At 37.3% G+C, this 14,693-nt stretch overlaps 1 protein-coding gene across 1 annotated transcript in view; it reads left to right on the top strand.

Annotated features, from left to right (window-relative positions):
• SCIN (scinderin) overlaps positions 1–14,693 on the top strand; it is a gene marked incomplete at its 5' end in the record, with an annotated part of 85,022 nt that overhangs the window by 14,694 nt on the left and 55,635 nt on the right. Inside the window, one exon of the mRNA XM_081244547.1 lies at positions 13,190–13,339. Within this exon, the coding sequence (XP_081100673.1) occupies positions 13,190–13,339 (150 nt within the window). The remainder of the gene's footprint in view (positions 1–13,189; positions 13,340–14,693) is intronic.

The raw sequence follows: 14,693 nt of genomic DNA, 5'->3' as shown, positions 1-14,693 counted from the left end.
GAAATGGCAGTTACCATCCCAGTTTCACCAGAGGAAGAAATGCCTTAGAAGGTGTGAGCAAGTCACTTGCGTTAATGCAGGTTGAGTGGTGATCTGGGATAGGACCTGCGTTTTTCTGTTCCTGTCACATCCTTTTCATTCCACCGAGTGAACTTGGTAGTATAGAAGCTGATGTGCCTCTGTAACAGAGTGTCTTGCAATAGTTTCAGAATCTGCTGAATTCAGAATTGATTATGTCTAATATGGCTTGGAATCTACTGAAAGTAGAATTATTAATGAAATTATTTATTATTTTGTTGAACAGGTATTGAGTTTCCACAATGGGCTAGATAGTTGAATGCTGTGATAGACCAATTCTAGCTCTAGTAACATACACTCTCTTCCCATAGGTAATATCTACGCATAGAAGTAGTCCCCACAAATCCAGCCTCATGTAATAGGGACAGAGTCTCTATAATAAGATTCGAGGACATTCACCTGTTTAATAGTAAATTTTCTTTATTTTATGTAGTTAATTTTCTTTAACGAATTTCAAGTTACCTCCTGCTCTCATGGTTGGTTAGAGACATTTGGAATGATTTTGTTGCAGAGATACTTGAAGCTGATTTTCTCTTATGTTGTGGAACTTTCCCACACCTCACAGGGATATTCTAGTAAGAATCAAGCCCTGGATTCCTAAGTACTTTAGAACAAATACCCACATGATCTGTGTTTGTGTTATTAACCTTTAACCAGTTGTTATGTCGCCAAAGGTTTCTAAAAGGTGATAAGATCTTGCAGTTACCTTGGGGACTTTATTTTTAGGGTGTGTCACAGTAAACCAAGAAGAAGGGAATCAAAATTTTCTCTATCATAGTATTTTTATGACAGTTACTGAGTTAATTATTTCATGACCACTTTCTGCTTTAGTGGGCACAAAGGGAAGCCAATGCCATCTCTTCAATCTTGTTTTATTACCCAGGTATGAAAAAGATAGGTTGAACATCTCGAGCTGTCACCAAACTAAAGCCAGCTGGCCAACACTAAGGTTATGGATATAACCTAAATTCCATATCTTGATTGTGTTTGAGGGAAGTGAGCCTTTTTGATAAACAATCACTGGTATTAAGGTGATGTGCCATATACCTCAGAAACATTTACTGTGATAGGATTTTAGACCACAGTAAATATTCTCTAGACATGGCAGCATAACCTTTTCAACCTAAAGCATGAGACTGTAAAATTATTCATTTAATTACAACATCAACATTTTAGAGGATGATTTGGATAAGTTGTCTTATATTCAGTGTATTTTCAGAAAATAATATGGGATGGGGCTAGACTTCAGCAATTTGGAATTTACTGAATTGTTGGGAAATGCTTTTGAAATATATATTTTAATGTTGGTGAATTTATAAATCATTACTTTCCACTACTTTTAAAGATATGAGGAATATATAGAAATTAATAAAATTACATCTCAATATTGCAACAAAGCATCAGTAACCCCAGAAGTGAATGATAATGAAAAAAGCCCGTATTCTTAGAGTTTGGGATCTGGCGTTAACTCTCTTAGAAATACATGTCAGAGCCAGCCACTAGTGGAGAATTATGTTTCACAGGAATAGGAACCTGTGGTGAGTTTTTAATCGTGGTGTTCTGCATGTTCTGTTTCCTTGTTAACTTGTTTGGTCAGTTATGCAACATTGCCCTACTGCCTTTGCTATTTGTAATCTATCCCACCCTCTCTCATAGTCAGTCATGCTGCTTTGAAAAAGCAGCCTACACTTCCTCATTGACCAGTTGGCCTTCAACCCCTTCTTCTGACTTTCACTACCACCATTTCTTTGAAACTGTTCTTCCTATGAGCATCAGTGCCTTCTGCTAAATCCAGTGGACACTGATCATTTTCCACTTGCCCCTGTGCTCAGTTGACACGTGATTATTCCCTTTTCCTTCAGTCTCACTTCTTCCCTGGCTTCCTGTTTCTCCTCCCTTTCAAGCCACTCTTTCTCATTGTTCACATGGTCTGCCCACCGCCACAAGTTGTTGCTTTTTTAAGGATTCTACTTTTGATCATTGTCTTTTCTTTATACATTCTTCCTGAGCAAACTCATCCTTACCCAGAGCTTCAACTGCTCACCCCCTAGTAAATCTCAGCATTATAGTCCAGCTCAGACCACTTGCGTGAGCTCTCTTTCAGTATTTCAGATTGCCTCCGAGATATTTCAGCTTGTGTATATCATGAGAACCTCAGACTTGATAAATCTAAAAACAGAACTCATCACTTTCACCCTCTCATTCCAAAATGATTTCTCCTCTTATTGTCCTTTTCTTGTGACTAGAACCAATGCTCACTCAGGCCCTCAAACCCCAGATCCAGAAGACATCCTGACAACTTCTCCCAAGTGCTGCACATGCGATCAATCACATTCAGTCTATTTTTCCTTCTAAGTGTCCCTTGAATGCTTTCTGTCCTCTTCATCATCACAATACTGTCTCAGGACCCTGTGCCTTACACTTTCCCTCAAGTCGCCATGCTTTTGCTTTTTTGCAGGTTTCCTTTGCTTAGAATACTCTCCTCTTCTACTCACCTTTCTCTGCCAAGCATCCAATATCATCTCACCCTCAAATTCAACTCAGATGTGCCTTCTTTATAATGTGTTCACTAATTCCCCTCTCCCCCTTGTCCTGTCCCATGTCACACCTTGTAGAGTTGGGCACGCTCTTAACTTTCCTATCACCATGCGGAGACTTGCCTCTCAGCAGTTTCCACACTGCCTGCGCATTCACTTACTAGCCTCGCTCACTCTCTTTGTTCCTAGTCTATGGCCCAGAACTTACAGTCACTCAACAAACATTTCAACAAATGTCTATCTGTCCAGCTTAAAGCACACAGTCTCAAATACAGTCATGTGTATAGAGATGCAAATTTTTTTTCAGTCTATAACTCAACCTTGCTTTATTGTCAACCTTCTATTTCCACAGGAAGGTTAAAAGTGTCTTGACTTATTAAGGTGAATTTTGTTTGTCATTAAAGAAAATCAGATTATCCCACCCACCCCCTTCCCCATCCCAGAGGATGCATATGTAATATTATTGCCTGGGATAGGGGACAGGGTTGAGAATGGAAGCATGAGTCTGGTTTGCAGTCTTCAGCCTCCCTCCTCTCTAAGCTTCATTGAGGCATCACTATTTCATTGAATCTTGAGCTCTGGGCTTTGGCCTCTGTCCTAAAACGCTTGCTAGAAAATATTCATGGCCTCACTTTGGTCTTATGAGATGCCCACATGTCCACTGCAAGACCCTTTCTGGTTCTATCAGCCACTACTGCATCTGCTCTCAGGAACTCTACTTAGTTTTTCCCATGCCACACTGGAGTTGTGGGGACAGTGTATCCAAATGGTTACCAGTACCCATTGGTCCAACTGCCCGGACACTGCCCAGAGTTGTTTCTACTCTAATGCTTGGGATCATGGATGAATGTATGAGAGATAAGTAGGAGTAGACATTTACCGAGCTCTTCTCAAAAATTGATTGCACCTGATCAAGTTTCCTGGTTCCCTTGTAATCACCTACTTTTCTTGGATCAGACAAACTAGTCTTATACCATTTCACACTGTTGCCTTCTCCGTGGTTTCTGCAATACACTCTGGCCCCTGAGGCCAAGACTGTGGCTCTCGATATGCAAAACCAACTTTCTAGACCACATCCTCACTCCTCCCCTGCAGGACACTTAACTCTAAGAAAATCAAGGTTCTTTTAAATTAAAACTATGTTGTCTTTCAGACTTTTGTCTCTACTATGACTTAAGAAGGCTTATTTTAAAACTGAAAGCTGAGCAATATCTTCTTTGTTCTGGATAAATTTGTCCTTACTCCAAAGTAATACATCCCACTAGATTTACTGGAGAGAGCCTTCAGGCCACAAAAAAAAGATAATGGGAAAGATAAACCTAACTTTAAATCTCTGAAATTTACCCTGCAATAAAAGTATGGATGAATGGCATTTAGTGTGTGCTTAGTGTATGCTGGGTGCTTGGAGTGTAAAGATGAAAACCAGATAGCCTTTGGTCTCCAGGTACCATGAAGTGGTGAGAGACACAGACACATACACAAGTCAGAGTATGACCAGGTAGAATGTGAGAAGTGCTGGAATGGAGCTACACACAGGCTGTAACTGGAGAATGGATGAGGGCCCTAGGAAAGACGGCTCTCAAGGTATTAGGAGTTATATTTTAATTCTCAATCATGGTTTCACACTGGCATCATTTAGAAGAGGTTTTAAAAATACTGATGCCTATGATTTGACTCCTGAAGATTCTGATTTTAAGGTTTTGGGATGGGCCTTTGGTGTAGGGTGTGTTTTTTTTTTTTTTTTTTTTTTTTTTTTTTTTTTTTTTTTGCCCAGGCTGTGAGGCATGTAGGATCTTAGTTCCCCAACCAGGGATTGAACCCATGCCCCCTGCATTGGAAGTGTGGAGTCTTAACCACTGGACCGCCAGGGAAGTTCTGGTGTAGGTTCTTTTTAAGCTCCACCCCCAGATTATTATATTGTACAGTGAACATCCCCGTTTCAATATGGGAAATGTCTAATGGTGCTGGGAAATTCACAATCATGTTCGAAGAACAAATAAGTCAGTTAAAAATAGTTGAGTCACCTACTTCTGTGGCTGGAAGAAATTATTTTTGATAAATAAATATATATGATTTGCCAAATACTTTGACTAGTACAGAGAACCCAATTTCACCTTCTCTTGCTACAAAAAGAATGCTCCAAAAGCTGTCACCTGGTCCCAGTAAATGGCATCACTGCCGCAGCCAAGCTAGAATTGTCCAAGTCATTTCCCCCATTCGCGGTCCTCTAGTACCCATCCAAAGGCATGGTTGACCGACCCTGTAGGCTTTAACCTTATAAATCCCTGTATTCTTCTTCTCTTCTCCATCACCACTGCTTTGTCCTACCTCACATATAACTCCTTCCTTTCTGGTCGCCCTGCCTTCAGTAATCATCCACACCCTCTGCATCCAACTTACATCCTTCAGTCAGAGATGTTTTTTAGAACATGTATACATGTCATTGAAGGATATTGAGTTGGCTTGGCTTTAAACAGCAATAAAATAGAATATAAATAAACATTTGTTTATCAAAAACTAAAAAAAGTAATGTTTTAAAGTTAAGAAAAAAAAGGTAGGTCCTAGAAGTATTGCAGAAGACATTATCATTTTTTAACATCTTTTTTTTTTAAACATCTTTATTGGAGTACAATTGCTCCACAATGGTGTGCTAGCCTCTGCCCTACAACAAAGCGAATCAGCCATACATATACACACACCCCATTATTGGAGTATAATTGCTTTACAATGGTGTGTTAGTTTCTGCTTTATAACAAAGTGAATCAGCTATACATATACATATATCCCCATATATCCACCCTCTTGCATCTCCCTCCCACCCTCCCTATCCCTATCTCTAGGTGGATACAAAGCACTGAGCTGATCTCCCTGTGCTATGCAGCTGCTTCCCACTAGCTATCTATTTTACATTAGGTAGTGTATATATGTCCATGCCACTCTCTCACTTCGTCCCAGCTTACCCTTCCCCCTCCCCATGTCCTCAATTTCATTCTCTACATCTGCCTCTTTATTCCTGTCCTGCCCCTAGGTTCTTCAGAACCTTTTTTTTTTTAGATGCCGTATATATGTGTTAACATACGGTATTTGTTTTTCTCTTTCTGACTTACTTCACCCTGTATAACAGACTCTAGGTCCATCCACCTCATTACAAATAACTCAATTTCGTTTCTTTTTATTGATGAGTAATGTTCCATTGTATATATGTGCCACATCTTCTTTATCCATTCATCTGCTGATGGACACTTAGGTTGCTTCCATGTCCTGGCTATTGTAAATAGAGCTGCAATGAACATTGTGTTACATGACTCTTTTTTTTTTTTTAACCAGTGTTAACATCCTTTCCTTTAATTTTTGAATAGGCAGTACATTCACAGGGTTCAAAATTTAAGAAATTATAAAAGGGTATTCTTCAGGGAAAAAGTTCCCTCCCACACCCCTGTCCTCTAGGCTTAGTCCTCCTCCCCACAGACTAAAAAATAGTTATTAATTTCTTATGTATGTTTCCAGAGATATTTTAAGGTATATAAGGCTATTTTAAGATGTTTTAAGGTATTATCAGGCTATTTTAAAGGATATTTTAAGCTCTATAAGGATACACACACACACACTTTTTCCTCCTCACCATCATTTCTGTTTACTTCTTTGTTTGCTAAACAGCACACAGTGGAACTCTTTTCCTATTTGTTTTCAGAGAGCAGATCTTTTACCTTTTCCTGTTACACTTCGTCTTCTTGTCCCGAATACACTGTTTTGGACTTTAGGAGTCATTCGACATTCTTCTGTTGGCCTTTCTAGCTTTATGACATCTCGTCCTCTTCAGATGTATTTGAAATGACCCTCTCCAATGACATGGCCTCCGAACCATTTAATCAACACTCAGCAAGCTTCAATCAACATATGACAGTATTTTACCCAGCCCACATTTTATAGAAATCAATGTGGCTCTCCCAGGAGAGCATCCCATGCGTTTCTGAAATATCTAAAGTGTTCTCTCTGGCACTCCTCATTCCAGGACTGCTGTTCAAAGGGGAGGTTTACAGATGTAATTTTTTTTTTTTAATTAGTTTCTGCTTTATAACAAAGTGAATCAGTCATACATATACATCTGTTCCCACATCCCTTCCCTCATGCATCTCCCTCCCTCCCACCCTCCCCATCCCACCCCTCCAGGCGGTCACAAAGCACTGAGCTGATCTCCCTGTGCTCTGCGGCTGCTTCCCACTATCTATCTACCTTACGTTTGGTAGTGTATATATGTCCATGCCTCTCTTTCGCTTTGTCACAGCTTACCCTTCCCCCTCCCCATATCCTCAAGTCCATTCTCAACTAGGTCTGTGTCTTTATTCCCGTTTTGCCCCTAGGTTCTTCATGACATTTTTTTTTTTAAATTCCGTATATATGTGTTAGCATACGGTATTTGTCTTTCTCTTTCTGACTAACTTCACTCTGTATGACAGACTCTAGGTCTATCCACCTCATTACAAATAGCTCAGTTTCGTTTCTTTTTATGGCTGAGTAATATTCCATTGTATATATGTGCCACATCTTCTTTATCCATTCATCCGATGATGGACACTTAGGTTGTTTCCAGCTCCGGGCTATTGTGAATAGAGCTGCAATGAACATTTTGGTACATGTCTCTTTTTGAATTATGGTTTTCTCAGGGTATATGCCCAGTAGTGGGACTGCTGGGTCATATGGTAGTTCTATTTTTAGTTTTTTAAGGAACTTCCATACTGTTCTCCATAGTGGCTGTTAAGCAGTTCTTGGAGAATCTCCAGCCTAGAGGGGTATCTGAATGAACTTCTATATTTGGTTAACTAGATCTAAGGGAAAACTAAACACAGGAAAAATAAAGCCAGTAGAAGCAAGGGAGAGAAAGAAGTCTGCCCCCACCCATTTTATAAACTTTTAGATGTATTTAGAGTAAAAAACTTAGAAAAGGACAAAAGAGTAGCAATTCCATCTGAATTATTTGCCCATGTTATGAGTCACCATCACATGGCTGTTTGGGGGTCTCCTTTAATCTTGCCTCCCTTCAAGGGCATCATTGACCATTGTTTTATTTCTGCTCTTATTTCCTGTCCCCAAATGAGGTTTGGCTGCACTTTGATGTTTGACTTGTTAACTCTGACCATGTAGTTTAAAGGAAATTTTAGAAACCTCTAAGTCTGTCCCCAGTGTGTTTGTTTCTATGAATATCACTCACTTGTTTTTATTTCTTGTTACTGGTGGTCCGAACTAATTGCCAGTAACAGTTTCTCTTTACTCCCTTCTTTTTTCCTTTTCGAACTATCCAGAGTGATTTTGTTTTCCTTTAATAGTTTGTACATTGAGTTAATTATAGTTTCACAAACTTCTACTAGAGGATGTTCGTGGGCAAAATGCATGTCAGCAAATTTCAGCCAAAATTTAAGTGGACTTCATTCTAAATTGAATGGATATTTCCATATTTACAGGGAGTTTTTATATCCTTCCCTCCCTCCCCAAATATAACATTTAGTGTTGAGTTGTTAAATCCCTTAGGATCTGACAAGGTAAAAATAGTTGCCTCTGAAACCATGTTTGCTCTACAATTTTCAGTGTCTAGTACACTTAAATCAGATTTACAAAAGGTTTTTCATCTAAATCCCATTAAAGTATTACAAATAAAACAATTTAAATATAATAAAAACTTTTTATGGTTGTAATAATATATATCAACCTATCATATCAATTCAGACATCTTCTAGCTCTATGCAGAATTTCTTTTTTTAGCCCATGCCCTCTAAAAAAAAGGTGAAGTTGCATTATAGGAGAGTTTTTCAAGCATGGGGCTGATTGAGTACAAAGTTTCCTTGTGCCCGGAGTGGTGAATAGTCTTAACCAACTACCTCTGAATAGAGTAAGTGTTGGGCTAACACAGTTTATTAATAGTACTACACACATTCATCTCATCACTGTACAGCTCTGTTAAAATAAGATGTCTTAAACACATCATCTACATGTGGTGGAATATAAGTTGCTCAAATTTAGTGAATGGCTCAAATTCTGTTTAAAAGTTAAAACATGTTTTAATGTACTGCTACCATTATTGAACAAACTATATTTGTATAAAACATTAATTAGCATTGAATGAAAAGGGTTTTTAAATTAATTTTTTAAACAGTTTTGGCTTTTAGCAATTTAAAATTAAAGTCCACCTTTTATTGTATTTCTTGTCTGAGTTAGCCACTGAAAATTAAGTCTAGTAAATAAGATAATATGTCACTTTATTTAGCACAAAATAAGGTGAAAGTAATGAAAGAGTAAGCATAACACAAAACATTCATTTTCATGCTCAGTAAAAAATTTTTTTGGTAACACTTTCTTTAGTGATTTAGTCATCTTTGAGTTAAAAGGAAAACTTCACTATTAAAAGTTTTATTAATTTTATGAGTATTTCCTAGATATGTTTTTGCTATTTTAAAGGTTGAAACTGGTCTCTAAGCAATGGTGAGGAATATTTTCTACAACTAAATTTATCTGTGAATTGATACTGCACATAAAACTCCCAACCCAAAGTAATATCATGGAAAATGTTTTGGGATCCAAAGAATATTGTAAAATTCTATGTTAAATAATAATTATATTTAGAAAATTATCATTAGCTATAATTCTTTTTAAACACATTTTACCAGACTTCCTTAATGCTTTACAGATACTAATAAAATTTAGTGTGATTTTCACTAACCATTAGAGAAATGCAAATCAAAACTAAAATGAGGTATCACCTCACACCAGTCAGAATGGCCATCATCAAAAAATCTACAAACAATAAATGCTGGAGAGGGTGTGTAGAAAAAGGAACCCTCTTGCACTGTTGGTGGGAATGTAAATTGATACAGCCACTATGGAGAACAGTATGGAGGTTCCTTAAAAAACAAAAAATAGAACTACCATACGACTCAGCAATCCCACTACTGGGCATATATCCTGAGAAAACCATAATTCAAAAAGAGTCATGTACCACAATGTTCATTGCAGCTCTGTTTACAATAGCCAGGACATGGAAGCAACCTAAGTGTCCATAGACAGATGAATGGATAAAGAAGATGTGGCACATATATACAATGGAATATTAGTCAGCCATAAAAAGAAATGAAACTGAGTTATTTGTAGTGAGGTGGATGGACCTAGTGTCTGTCATACAGAGTGAAGTAAGTCAGAAAGAGAAAAACAAATATCGTATGCACACATATATACGGCATCTAAAAAAAAAAAGAAAAGGTTCTGAAGAACCGAGGGGTAGGACAGGAATAGAGACGCAGACATAGAGAATGGACTTGAGGGCACAGGGAGGGGGAAGGGTAAGCTGGGACGAAGTGAGAGAGTGGCAAGGACATATATACACTACCAAATGTAAAATAGATAGCCAGTGGGAAGCAGCCGCATAGCACAGGGAGATCAGCTCAGTGCTTTGTGACCACCTAGATGGGTGGGATAGAGAGGGTGGGAGGGAGACGCAAGAGGGAGGGGATATGGGGATATATGTAGATGTATAATTGATTCACTTTGTTATAAAGCAGAAACTAACACACCATTGTAAAGCAATTATACCCCAATAAAGATGTTAAAAAAAAAATTTAGGGCTTCCTTGGTGGCGCAGTTGTTGAGAGTCCGCCTGCCGACGCAGGGGACACGGGTTCGTGCCCCGGTCTGGGAAGATCCCACATGCTGCGGAGTGGCTGGGCCTGTGAGCCATGGCCGCTGAGCCTGCGCGTCCGGAGCCTGTGCTCGCAATGGGAGAGGCCACAACAGTGAGAGGCCCGCGTACCGCAAAAAAAAAAAAAATTTAGTGTGCTTTTCTATAATCTCTTTGAAGTGGATGAGAGGCCATTTACACAACTAAGGTAGGGAGAATATAAACATCTATTAGATGAATATAAAAATACAGAGCAAATCAGTAATGAAAATTGTTTACAAGCCTGAGATATCTAGAGAGCTCACTTCTGATCCACTTCCTATATTTCACTGTTATGTAAAAATTGGAAGTTTGCTTTCTCAGGTCTACTAAGAAAAGAATCATTTGCAAAATATCATGGAATAAGGTAGAAAAGGAACCTAAGCTAAGAGCCTAAGTGTACTGGCAGAGTAGCCTGCTTGACTGCATTGGGTAACTAGAAATTACAGATTTCCTGTAACACCTGCCTGGTACAACGTGCTCCTGGGGACCAGCAGAGGTTCTCAGCCTTGGTTTAATGCTTAGAATCATCTGGGGAGCATTCAATAAATGCGGCTGCCCAGAACACACCTGAGAGTCCCTAAGGGTAGGCTGAGGTATCCATTTTTTAAAAAAAATAATCACCACCTTACTCCTCCACCTGATTTTAATGCTCAGTGATTAGATGTTGGCTAATCGTTCATTGGGAACCATTTATTTTCACTCTTTGTAACTGTTCGCCTGGGCCTGGTATTCAAATGTGAGCCTCACGTTCAGATACCCAGGTATAGAAAAGAGGTTAGAGCGGAAACAATAGCGGCATGCAATTCTTTGAAAAACAGAAAAGAAACACCCCTTAATGATGTTGAGTAACTAAATTAGATTCTAAAATGAAAGGATTGCAAAGCACAGTCTCTTTTTCTTTTACTTCTTATAAAGGCTTGAATTCCTAAGACTTATATTTTATTCTTGAAGAGGAATGTGGAAGAGGTGAAGCAGGATCATGGGAGTGGGAGGCCGGTTTAAGGGGACAGAGAGACTGTCGCCGGCCTGTGTGCTTTCACGTTGTGCCCCCAGGGAGAGGGATCCTGCCCAATTTCAGGTAATCAGTGAACTATTTTTGAATGGAGAAATGACTCTGGACTGGAAATGTCTTGTGATTAGAGAAAAGAGCCTGTCTCTCTGAATTTTGGGGTGCCCTTTTATTTGCTATTATTAATTTATTTCCTCTTTTAAAAATTGCAAACATAAAGCCACATAGAAAGTGGCTGCTGAAGTCTGTCTCCTTTATATTGTACTTAACCACAAAGCAATAACCACAAAGCAACCCCCTCTCCGGATTGACTACAGGAAGTATGTGTGGAAACGTTTTGAAAACTAAGTGTAGTGCAAACGTATTATTAGCATTAGTTGTCTACATGTCAGTCTCTCCTTGCTAGTTTTCGCTCATTCATCTCTTTATTCCCAACATCTAGCTCCCAATAGGCAGCTAATAAATGTGAGTGACATTTAAAAAAGAAAAGGAAAAAACACTGATTTAGATACAGCAAAAACTGAAGGCTTTCTTTATGCAAATACATGCCCCTTCCCATGTATTAAAGATACTGTGTATCTTTAAAAATCTTTTTCTGCAAAGGCAGAAACAGAGCTTATATTTTTGTTTCTGTACTTTAATGGAGCTATATTATTCTGCGGCTTTATGTTATTTATGATATACCTGGATATTTTTAACATCGGTGTTTAAACATTGTCCTCAATTTCTAACCACTGAAGAATAGTCTGTAGTATCCACATAATGACATTTATATGGCCATCTCCCTGTTGATGGGCATTTGTGTTTGTTTTGTTTGTTTCTTTGTTTTTGCATCCCGTGTTTGAATAGTTCTATAAAATAGATTCCTAGAAACTGAATTTCCTGATTTTAAAAGCATATACAATTTTTTGGTATGACACCAAAGTGCCCTCAAAAAAAGCCTGTGTCAGTATCTACCACCCAAATAGTGTGTGATAATACCCGCTCCCACATCCTACCAGGCCTGGGTACCATTACATTTCTTTCTTTCTTTTGTTAAACCACATTTAATGGAGAAAATGACATTTTATTGTTATTTTACTGTTACTGTATACTTTCTGAACACTGTACCTAAGTCTAAAATATATATTTTAATCTAAGTGGCAACTAATGTATATAATTTACAGTATACCAAACTGCTGTTTCTATTTTTCTAAATTTCTGTTAAAGTATAATTTTGATGTTTAAATATTTTTTCTATATATCATAATTTATATAACTGTAATCCTATTGTTGAACATTTAACGTCTTTCCAATGCCTCACTAATATAATCACATCAGTAAAAACCCTTGTACATGTGTTGTTTTCTCTTCTTTATGAATAACTTATTAAAATAAATTCCAGATAGTGATATTACTGGGTCAGAGTTTTAACTCTTTATGATTCTTGATAAGAATTGTTAAATTGCTTTACAAAAGAGATAGGTCATGTTTTATGATCATCAAGAGCATATTCCTACTATAACAGATTCTTGACTATCTGAAATATGTTAGATTTATTATTCTAAAATTAAATAATTTATATAAATTTACTTTTATAAATTGTACTTAGTAGATTATATACACAGAGAATGCTGAGGTATATATTTATATTTTCCATGTTTAAAAATGCTTACTTTATAATGCTAACTGAAAGCAACAGGATACAGAATGAGGTATAAATTAAATATATAAAATTATATATACCTCAACAATAGATCAATTTAATTTAATTTTTTAGACCTTTTTGTTTTTCTCCTAATTAATCACAGTGTGTATTACACCAGGGCTGAATGTCCTCCACGTATTCCTGGGGTCAAAAGACCTGTCTTTTTCTTTTAGGAAATTTACCAGTGGTGTGGATCCTCTTGCAACAAATATGAGCGTCTGAAGGCCAGCCAGGTTGCCATTGGCATTCGGGACAATGAAAGGAAAGGAAGATCTCAACTAATTGTGGTGGAAGAAGGGCATGAACCATCAGAGCTTATAGAGGTATTGAGTTGTGTTGGTTTCTAAAAGCTTGCCACTCTAAGTTTTGTGTGTGTTAGTGTGTGTGTTAGATTTAATAACTTCTCTAATACTTAGGCTAAGGTTAGGTAAGAGGAAGTATCAGAGTTTTCTAAGTCATGGTACTAGGAAAAGAGAACATCACGACTGTTTTCTCCCACCATTGGGATGACTATCAAAGGAAGTCTTGTGCCTGTCTTCTGTGATATTCAAGGACAAATGGGTGGGCAAAACCTTTGAGATTGACTGTAAGAAAATATTTTGGAAGAAACATAATAGTTTTTTCATCTGGGCTTCTCAAATTTTTTTTAACGCAGTGATTTTCTTCAATTTTAAAATTAACAATTATTTCATTAAAAGAATGAAATAAAATCTTATACCAAGAGATTAAATACACCAATATTTTAAATATTTCAATCATTTAAAACTAAGAATTACAGTATAGGCAAGACATAATTTTCGTATAGTTGTTAAATCAGTATGAATTGTCTGTATGGCTCTTTATACCTCTGTCATTTACTTAATCAACATACAAGTCCCGGACATTTTGTTGTGACCAAGTGCATATATGGTATATATTCCCTTAAGTAAGATTATCAGTCAAAGGGTATAATCATATTCAGGTGTCTAGATACATGTTGGTAAATTGATTCCCATTTATTCATTCAACAAATATTTATTGAATTCCTGCATGAGCCAGGCACTAAATGTTTGTACCAATTGCTGCTTCCTTGACCGAGCACTGTGTTCCTTCATGACTTTACAGAGCACTGTCAGGATTTCCTGTTGTAGTACCTTTTTGAATCTTCCCACATGTAATAGTAGCAGGAGGTATCTCTTTGAGTTTTCCTTTCTCTAATTTCCTGGGATATTATGCATTTTCCCCCAATGATTTTAGCCATTGGGCACTTAAATTTTTCTAAAGATAATCCTGTAAACATATGTTTTTAATATTTAGAGCAATTTAATGCATTAGAGTTACCTGATCCGATGCTAGCCTACATAATCCAGCAATTGAAAATTATATAATGAGATCATTTTATTGATTATAATGTCTTTAAACTGTATTACTTTAATAACCACCAAACACAGACTTTCACATTAATGAAGTTTTAGAAATAATTTTAATTCAATGGGAAGATGATCATGGTACAATGCTAAGAGAAAAGGCAGGCTATAAAATTTTAGGTACAGTATTATCTTAATATGTAAGTTTACATTATATAGCTATATATTCACATATACATTTATATCTGGAAAGAAATATGCTGAAATATTACCAACACTACCAATATATGGCTTTCACTCTGGGGATATGGCTTCTTGTTATTTTCTTCTT

The sequence above is a fragment of the Mesoplodon bidens genome (genome assembly GCF_964165515.1).
Source record: "Mesoplodon bidens genome assembly, chromosome: 9".
Lineage (NCBI taxonomy): Eukaryota > Metazoa > Chordata > Mammalia > Artiodactyla > Ziphiidae > Mesoplodon > Mesoplodon bidens.
The sequence above is the reverse complement of the archived record's forward strand: the minus strand, read 5'-3'. Positions and strand labels throughout refer to the sequence as shown.